Raw genomic sequence first — 9331 nt, 5'->3', positions numbered from 1 at the left:
ATGCGCACGTCCGTCATTGGCGGCAATTGGTGCGTCCCGCTGCGGCGATGGGCGGAGGCTGGACTCGATAACCCCCGAACGCTCGTAGGAAGATGAACCCGACGTCGCTCGCTGACGCCAAGGAGCTCGCGACGGTCGTCGCCGCGGAGACCGCCGACATGCCCGGCGAGGCGATCATCTTCCCGCCGCGCGGCGCCCGCGTCCCCGGCGCGCGGCCGCGGCCGCCGGCTCACTCGACCCGCAGGTTCCCCTTCATCGGCGCCGTGTCCGAGATCATCAAGGACACGAAGCTGCACCTCGGCGCCCAGTCCTGCTTCTTCGAGGACTCGGGCGCCTACACGGGCGCGGTCGCGGCGTCGATGGTCAAGTCGATGGGCGTGACGTACATCCTCACGGGCCACAGCGAGCGCCGCTCGCTCTTCATGGACGACGACACCGCCGTCAACAAGAAGACGCTGAAGGTCCTCGAGTCCGGCATGATCCCCGTGCTCTGCATCGGCGAGACGAAGGACGAGTACGACGCGGGCCTCTGCGAGAGCGTCTGCGCGATCCAGCTCGCCAAGGACCTCGCGGGCGTCTCCGCCGAGGACATGAAGAAGATCGTCATCGCCTACGAGCCCGTCCCGCGCCGCGTCCGACGACCGGGCGCGTTTTTTTACCGCGCGACCGCGGACGTCCGACGTCGCCCGCTCGCAGGTCTGGGCCATCGGCACGGGCCTCGTCTGCCCCTCGGACAAAGCCCAGGAGGTGCACAAGTTCATCCGCTCGAAGCTCGCGTCGATGTACGACGAGGCGACGGCCGACGCGGTCCGCATCCAGTACGGCGGCTCCGTGACGCCCGACTCCGTCGACGAGCTCATGTCCATGCCCGACATCGACGGCTGCCTCGTCGGCGGCGCGAGCCTCGTCGGCGACAAGTTCGCCCGCATCCTCAACTACAAGTAGGGGGGCTCGTTGTTCCGGAGCGCCCGCGCCGGCCCCCTCGTCGGGCCCCGCGCGGCGCTCCCCTTCGTCCGTGTTAGAGCAGACACACCAGAGCTCGAGCGTGTGCGGGGGAAGAAGCAGAACTTAGGGGGCGAGGGAGGAGGGCAAAACGGTCAGACGACGGCCGCGTCCGAGGCCGCGGGCGCGACGGGCGCGTCGTCGCCCTCGTTGTCGAGGAGCGAGAAGCCGTAGAGCTCGCGGAGGCCCGTCGCGGCGGCGGCGTTGGGGTCCATGGTCGACTCGAGGTGCTTGATGCGCTTGACGGCGACGACCATGACCGCGCACCACGTGAGGAACGCGACGGCCAACCACAAAAAGAGGTGGACGTCGACGAGGATGAGGAACCAGTAGAGGAAGAAGGTGAAGTGCGTCGTGCGGAGGGCCCAGGGCCACTTGATGACGTGGACGAGCCCGAGGAAGCGCTCGCAGCAGCAGCCGCTGCCCGCGGCGTCCGAGTCGGGCGCCAACCCGTCGGCCTTGGCCGCGCGCAGCGGGCACAGATTGTCGCAGCCGCTCAAATTCGCGTCGTCGTCGCCGCCCGTGTTCGGGCTCAGCTCGATCTCCAGCGCCTCGAGGTGCGACGCGAGGAGCCGCACGGGCAGCCAGTACCACGAGAATACTAAGGTGAGCACGAACAAGAACCCGGCCTCGTTGGCCGTGATCTCGCCGTCCTTGGCCTTCTCCTCGTGGAGCTCGAAGGCCGTGTGGCCCTCCATGATCGCCGTGACGATGCAGGTCAAAGCGACGCACTGCGCCGTCGCGTAGCCGACCTGTGTGGAAATCAACCAGTGAGCTGGGACGTCGGGGCCAATCTTCGAATTTCTCGAGCGCGGTCGAATCGAAGTCGATTCGGCTGATTTTTGGACGAATCGATTGCTCTCAACAAGTTCGCGAAGCTGGGCCGAAGGGTCTGGTCCAAACCGTTCAATTACGCTCACATTGAAGTCGGGTTGAAGATTTGATTCCCACGCAGTACCCTACCGCCGACGCCGTCGCGTAGACGACGGACGCCTCGCGCCTTTGCGCGGCGCCCGCGTGGTGGTGCGCGCGCCGCCGCCGCGCGGCCCGTAACGCATTCACGAGCCACAGGTCCTCGATGAAGCAGAACGTGCCCCACATGCCGAAGATGAAGACGAGCGTCCCCAGTTGCCAGACGTCGAAGAAGTGGAGCGCGCCTAAAATCGGGCCGAGCACGAGGGACCCCGTGAGCACGGCGGCGACGGACGCCGTGCCCATGGCCGTCACGGACTGGACGAAGAGGCCCGACACGTAGGACGCGAGCACGTGGTCGAGCGGGCACCGGCTCGGGTCGCGCTGCCACCAGCGCACGAGCTGGCCGAGCGTCGGGAGGAGGAGCGCGAGCACGACGAGCATGAGCTGCCAGTGCCAGAGGCCCATGAGCACGACGATGAGGAAGAGCGCGCCGAGCGCCGCCGCCGTCCAGGGCTTGAGCCGCGCGAGCTGGCCACCGAGCGTGCCGTAGGACTCCTGGAGCTGGCCCGACCGGAGGTCGTCGCTGTCGGCCCGAGCCCGGTTCAGCGCCGCGCTGTGGATCTCGCCCTCCTGCTCCATGATCTCGACGTGGGACGCGAGCTCCATCGCGTCTTCGCACGGACGAGGCGTGTGGCGGCTTTGCCACGGCCGAGACCTTCGCGGCGCGGCAAGGCTTGCGACCTCGCACACGGTAGGCCTAGTTCCCGCATAGACAAATGGAACATTCTTGATAAATTAAAGTGTCTACTTGTGCGCGAGCGTCGACCGCAGGCGCGGTCGGTGCGCGGAGCGGCGCGCGCGCTTAGCCCATCATGTCGTCGCCCTCCTCGTCCTCGTCGAACTCGCCCTCCTCCTCGGCCGTCGCGTCCTGGTACTGCTGGTACTCGGAGACGAGGTCGTTCATGTTGGACTCGGCCTCCGTGAACTCCATCTCGTCCATGCCCTCGCCCGTGTACCAGTGGAGGAACGCCTTGCGGCGGAACATGGCCGTGAACTGCTCCGCCACGCGCTTCCACGTCTCCTGGATGGCCGTGGAGTTGCCGATGAACGTCGTGGACATCTTGAGGCCCTTGGGCGGGATGTCGCAGATCGCGGACTTGACGTTGTTCGGGATCCACTCGACGAAGTACGACGAGTTCTTGTTGATGACGTTGAGCATCTGCTCGTCGACCTCCTTCGTGGACATGCGGCCGCGGAAGAGGCACGAGCACGTGAGGTAGCGGCCGTGGCGGGGGTCCGCGGCGCACATCATGTTCTTCGCGTCGAACTGCTGCTGCGTGAGCTCCGGCACCGTGAGCGCGCGGTACTGCTGGGAGCCGCGCGACGTGAGGGGCGCGAAGCCGACCATGAAGAAGTGGAGGCGGGGGAACGGGACCATGTTGACCGCGAGCTTGCGGAGGTCGCAGTTGAGCTGGCCGGGGAAGCGCAGGGAGCACGTGGTGCCGCAGAGGGCCGCCGCGATGAGGTGGTTGAGGTCGCCGTACGTCGGCGTCGTGAGCTTGAGCGTGCGGAAGCAGATGTCGTAGAGGGCCTCGTTGTCGAGGGTGAAGCACTGGTCCGAGTTCTCGACGAGCTGGTGGACGGAGAGGGTCGCGTTGTAGGGCTCGACGACCGTGTCCGACACCTTGGGCGACGGGATCACCGAGTAGGTCGACATGACGCGGTCGGGGTACTCCTCGCGGATCTTGGAGATGAGGAGGGTGCCCATGCCGGCGCCCGTGCCGCCGCCCATGGAGTGGGTGAGCTGGAAGCCCTGGAGGCAGTCGCAGGACTCGGCCTCCTTGCGGACGACGTCGAGGACGGAGTCGATGAGCTCGGCGCCCTCCGTGTAGTGGCCCTTGGCCCAGTTGTTGCCCGCGCCGGTCTGGCCGAAGACGAAGTTGTCGGGGCGGAAGAGCTGGCCGAAGGGGCCCGCGCGGACGGAGTCCATGGTGCCGGGCTCGAGGTCCATGAGGATCGCGCGGGGCACGTAGCGGCCGCCCGTCGCCTCGTTGTAGTACACGTTGATGCGCTCGAGCTGGAGGTCCGAGTCGCCGTGGTACGTGCCCGTGGGGTCGACGCCGTGCTCATCGGAGATGACCTCCCAGAACTTGGCGCCGATCTGGTTGCCGCACTGGCCTCCCTGGATGTGGACGATCTCACGCATCTTGAATAACCTAAAAGAATGACGGGGTCGGGGTCGCCGGGGGCGGCGGAGGGCGGGGGGGCGGCGGGAGCGCCCGCGGGGCTGCGGATCGCCCCGGGGGCGGCGGCAAAAGACGGACGCAGCCGCTCGCGGTTTGTTGGTGGTTGCGCAGTTTTGATTAAGCACAGCGCGGCTGCTGGAGATATACAGAAGTGCAATGTGCAGATACGCCTTGTGGCAAAGCCGCCGCCGCCGCCGCAGCTACCGGCCGCTCGCAGTTCGTCGCGTCGCCCGGCCGCAACCGCCGCCTCGCGCCGCGCCGCAGCCCTCGGACATGTCGTCCGAAGTCGAGGAGACCCTGCGACGCATCCAGTCGCACCGCGGCGTCAAAGGTGCGGCGCCGGCGTCCCGACCGATTCAAAACCTGCGCGGCGCCTGATGGGTGTGTTCCCGTGTAGGCGTGCTGATCGTGAGCGCGCAGGGCGTGCCGATCCGGTCGAACCTCGAGAACGAGGAGACGAACACCTACGCGGCGCTGCTGTCGCAGCTCGCGATGAAGGCGAGCTCCGTCGTCCGCACGCTCGACGAGACGGACGAGCTGACTTTTTTCCGCATTCGGTCGAAGAAGCACGAGATCATGATCGCGCCCGACGCCGAGTACTTGTTGATCGTCATCCAGGAGACCGCGAGTTGAACGCGGCCGGACCCGCCTCCGCGCGCGCTCCGCGCCCGGACTCCCGCAAGATAAGCGTCGTACAAGGCTCCTACGGCCGCGGGAAGCGCGCGCCGTGCGCGGTCTCCCAGGCCGCGAGGTACTCGGGCCGATAGCCCCAGGGGAACGTCGTCGCCGCGTTCTCGCCGTTGTAGGGCGCGTTCGCGTCGCCCGCGCGGAGGAGCGCCCACGGCTCGTCGGCCGCGTCGCGCGCGAGGACGTAGCAGCCCGCGGGCGCCATCTTCAGCTCCGGCGTGAGCTCGTCGCCGAGCATCCAGGCCACGAGGCCGACGCTCGCCGCGTGCGACGTGAGCACCAGCGTCGACGTCGCCTCGCTCGCGAGCCGCGCGTCGAGCTCGCGCGCGAGCTTCTCGCCGAACGCGGCGATGCGCTCCATGTAGCCCAGCGGCCAGCTCTCCTCGTCGCTCATGGGGTCCGGCTCGCCCTCGACGAGGCGCGGGAAGTACGCGAACCGCTCCGCGTAGGGCGCGACGTTCGTCCGCCTGTGCGAGACCTCGGCGACGCCCGGCTCGAGCGTCAGCGGCAGGTCCAGGGCGTCGCAGAGCGGCATGGACGTCTGGATGCAGCGGAGATAGGGCGAGGTCCGCACGCGCACGGAGCCGCCGCGCGCCCTCAGAGCGGCGGCGGCCGCTAGCCCGAATTTGTTGGCCTGTCGATGGCCGAGCGTCGACAGCGGCGGATCGCGCGGCCGGCCGCCAATGGCCTTGATTTTTTCTTTCCAGGCAGGTGTTGCGTAGTCGTGGCGGTCGCCGTGGCGCACGAGCGAGCTGAAAGCGGCGCCCGCCTGGGCGCCTGGCGCGCGCGCGCGCGTGCGGACTGCCACAGCTACGCGCGCGGTCGAACCGCCACTTGTAACGACATCCCATTAAAAGTCTAAACGTCGTCGTGGAGCGCCGCCTGGAGCCGCCGCGCGGAGACGGCGTTGAGGAGCGCGCGGCCCGGCCCGAGCGAGAACGAGTCCCGCGCCGCGGACCCGACGAGCTCGCAGACGATCTCCTCGTCGTCGCGGGCCGCGTCCCAGGCGCGGCCCGGCGACCGCGGCGCGTCGTCGCGGCTCGCGACGTGCGCGGGCGCGGCCGCGACCTTGGGCTTGGGTTTCACGCGGCCGCCGACGACCTCGAGCGCGACGTCGAGGTCGCTGTAGTTGGGCCGGGGCCGGCGCCGCGGCGGCGACGGCGCGGGCGGCGCGGACGGCGCGAGCGTCGTCGTCGCCCAGCCCGCGCCGGGCGTCGACGACGGCGCGGGCTTCGCGGCCCAGGGGTCGACCCACCGGTCGCCCGGCGGCGCGTCGTCGGCGGCGCTCTTCCCCCGCGACAGGGCCAGCGCCGCCGCCGCGCCGGAGCCGGCGCTCCCGAAGGTCGAGTCCGGCGGCCGCCGCGTGCCCGAGCCCGTCGACGCCGCGCCCCAGGCGCGGTTCCGCTTGGCCTCGTCGAGGGACGCGCGCGCGGCTTTCGCCGCGGCGGCGGCCGCGTCCGCGTCGTCGCGCTGGCGGCGCCAGTCGCCGAGGCGGGCGAGGAGGGCGAGGTGGAAGGCGACGCGCGCGCGGACGACGGCGGAGAGGCGCGACGGCGGCGCGGCGCGGTCGTAGGGCGGCGCGCGGCGCGCGAAGTCGCGCGCGTGGACGAGCGTGAGCTCGCGGCCGGCGAGGACCGGCGGCGGCACGTCGTCGGGCCCGGCGCCGAGGAGGCGCAGCAGCTCGCAGACGTCGTCGCGGCCCCAGTCGTCGACGCGGCCGTTTGGCCGCGCGTCGTGGACGTGCTTCAAGGCCGCCGCGGGGCCGCGGATGAGCTCGAGGAGCCGCTTCTGCGCCACCTTGGCGCGGCGCTCCGTGAGGGGCCGGCTCAACGCGTAGTCGAAGGTCGCCGCCGCGGCCGTGACCGTCGCGCGCGCGGCGTCGACGGACGAGAGGTCGAGCGCCGCGGTTTTTCCGGCGGGGCTCAGCGCGGGCATGGCCGCGGCGAACGCGTCGCCGGCGTCCTCGACGATGGCCAGGGCGCGCAGCACGGTGGCGACGTCCTCGCGGCCGAGGCGCAGGTCGCCGCAGACGTCCTCGGACGCGAACTTCCACGCCGCGGGCAGCGCGGCCCGGAGCGACTCGGCGTCGCGCCACGCGACCGCGGCCCGGGCGTCCTGGGCCGCCCAGAACTCGGGGCTCCCGCGCGCCGGCGGCGGCGGCGCCTTTTTGGGGTCGGGCTTCTTCTTCTTTTTTCGGGTTCGTTTCTTGCCGTTCGACGACGCGAGCGACTTGCGGTCGTTCAGCAGCGCGGCGAGGTCGCGGTCGCCGGCTTCGTTGGCGAGGTCCAGGGGCGTCTTGCCGCCGCCGTTCCTCGGCGCCCGGGCGCAGCCGAGCCCGAGCAGGCACAGGACCGCGAGCCGCTGGCGGCACATGACCGCGAAGTGGAGCGGCGCGTCGCCGTCCGCGTTCGGCGCCTCGAGCGCGCGGACGCCGAGCCGCTCCGCGAGCGCGTTGAGCACGTCGACGCGGCCGCCGGGCGCCGCCGCGTGCGCCGCCGACGACCCCCGCGCGTTCAACGCCGCGCCGTAGGCGCCCGCGCCGTCCAAGAGCCAGGTCACGACGGCCACGTGGCCCCCGAATGCCGCGCGGTGCAGGGGCGCCCAGCCCCCCTTGTTGCTCCGGTTCGGGTCCGCGCCGGCGTCGAAGAGGAGCTTCGCGCAGACGAGGTGGCCGCCCGCGCACGCGAGGGCCTGTGTGGAAATCAACCGGTGAGCAGGGACGTCGGGGCCAAGCTTCAGAAATCTCTAGCTCGGACAAATCGAAGTCGATTCGGCTGATTTTTTGGACGAATCGATTGCTCTCGTCGAGTTCTCGAAGCACGGCCAAAGAGTCTGGGCCGAACCGTTCGATTACGCTCACATTGAAGTCGGTTTGAAGATTTGATTTCCACACGGGCGAGGGCCAGCGCCGTCGAGCCGTCGCCGTCGCCCTCGTCGACGCCCGCCGCGAGCTCGCCGACGCGGCCGACGCAGTCCTTGACGCCGTCGGCCATGCCCAGGGACGCGGCCCGGCGCAGGTACTCGCCGAGCTTCTGGGGCGTGTCCACCGGCGGCGGGTCCGCCGCGTCCTCGGCCCGGGGGTCCGCGGCGACGCTCGGCTCGGACGCGGACTCGTCGTCCGAGTCGCTGAACTCGGCGAGGCGCGCCCGGGCCTTGGCCGCGGCGATGGCCTTGCGCCGCTCGACGGCGGCCTTGCGCCGCCAGGACTTTTGCAGCTCCACGGACGCGGCCTCGCGCGCGATCCTCTCGAGCTCCGCGACGCGCGCGCGCTCCGCGGCCGCGGCCTCGCTCGCGCGCCGCGCCTCCTCGGCGTGCCGCTTCTCCTCGACGCCGCGCGTCGCCACCTTGGCGCGCTGGGAGCACTGGAGCGTGACGGCGGCGTCGTACTTCTCCCGCTCCGCGCGGCGCGACATCTCCGCGCGGATGGCCTCGAGGTCCTCGCGCGGCGACGGCTGCGCGAAGGCCGCGACCTTGGCGGCCTCCTTGGCCTGCCGCTTCTCCGACGCGACGGCCTTGGCCTCGACGATCTCCGCGCGGCTCCGCCAGCTCTGCTGGATCGTCTCCGCGGCCTGCCCGCGCGCCATTTCTCGCTCCTTGGCGAGCCGGAGCTCGCGCTCGTGCTTCAGCTTGAGTTCGACCTCGTCCACAAAAAGCACGTCCACGGGCAGGAGCGCCTCCGCCGTCGTCTCGCCGTCGACGAGCGCGACGCCGAGCCGCCCCATGCGCTCGAGCAGCTCGAGGTTGTTTTTCGCGCGGCTCGTGATCACGCCGCGGCGCCCGGCGAAGCGCGCGACCGTCGGCTCGAGGGCCTGCGTGCCGGCGTCGTCCTCCTCGAAGGGCTCCAGCGCCGCGCGCAGCTCCGCGGCGTCGCTCACGGCGACGTGCGTCCCCACCTTGCATTCCTTGTAGGTCAGCGCCTGCGGCATCGTGGGTGATGAGCCTTGCGAGACCGTCGCCGAGCGCGAGCGCCGGACCGCCGTCGACGACGCGCCGCTGCGTCCACCGACGACGGCGGCAGCCCCAACCGCTGGCGCACGGTTTACACGCTCTCTCGGCGTTGAGGTCTGGGCTGCCTGCTCGGTGTAGATTTCGCGTATCCGATCCGATCGGGGCAGCCCTCGCATTCGAGTGCCTCAGCTTTGCGACAGGCGCCAGTGGCAGTGAGCAAGCTCGCGGAGAGCCCTGCTCCGGTGCGCCCCGACGTCGCGGGCCGGTTCCACGCGGTCCTTTCGGCTCTCGGCGACGCGCCGTGACCGCGCGACGGCGGCGTCGCGATTCCTGTTTCCGTGGTCGGGGGCTGCGGGCGACGGACGGTGGCCGGTGCCGCGGCGGACGGCGGTCGAGGCGCGACGTCCGGGACCGACGCCCCCCGCCCGCCGTCGGGCCTCCGCGCGGCTTCGCGGACGGACCCGACGACGGCGGCGAGGGTCGCGCCCGGGGGTTCGCGGCGTCGCTCCGTCCGAGCCGGCCGGCCGCCGCGG

General features: G+C 70.9%; 3 protein-coding genes across 3 annotated transcripts; 2 read left to right on the top strand and 1 right to left on the bottom strand.

Moving 5' to 3' along the window:
• On the top strand, positions 1 to 945 carry TPI3 (hypothetical protein; the record flags this gene model as incomplete). The annotated part of the gene is made up of 4 exons (XM_009037682.1): positions 1 to 29; positions 89 to 200; positions 282 to 620; positions 697 to 945. 4 exons carry the CDS (start codon positions 1 to 3, stop codon positions 943 to 945), a joined length of 729 nt encoding a protein of 242 aa, XP_009035930.1.
• Positions 946 to 2779: 1834 nt separating this feature from the next.
• Positions 2780 to 4123, bottom strand: AURANDRAFT_24699 (tubulin beta chain; the record flags this gene model as incomplete). The annotated part of the gene is made up of 1 exon (XM_009037204.1): positions 2780 to 4123. One exon carries the CDS (start codon positions 4121 to 4123, stop codon positions 2780 to 2782), a length of 1344 nt encoding a protein of 447 aa, XP_009035452.1.
• Positions 4124 to 4436: 313 nt separating this feature from the next.
• AURANDRAFT_24395 (hypothetical protein) lies at positions 4437 to 4796 on the top strand (the record flags this gene model as incomplete). Its single annotated transcript, XM_009037683.1, has 2 exons — positions 4437 to 4494; positions 4561 to 4796. The coding sequence occupies 2 exons, from the start codon at positions 4437 to 4439 to the stop codon at positions 4794 to 4796; spliced, it is 294 nt and encodes a 97-aa protein (XP_009035931.1).
• Between the last annotated feature and the right edge of the window lie 4535 nt (positions 4797 to 9331).

The sequence above is a fragment of the Aureococcus anophagefferens genome, assembly GCF_000186865.1.
Source record: "Aureococcus anophagefferens unplaced genomic scaffold AURANscaffold_6, whole genome shotgun sequence".
Classification (NCBI taxonomy): Eukaryota; class Pelagophyceae; order Pelagomonadales; family Pelagomonadaceae; genus Aureococcus; species Aureococcus anophagefferens.
Note: the sequence above shows the minus strand (reverse complement) of the source record. Positions and strands in the feature narration are given on the sequence as shown.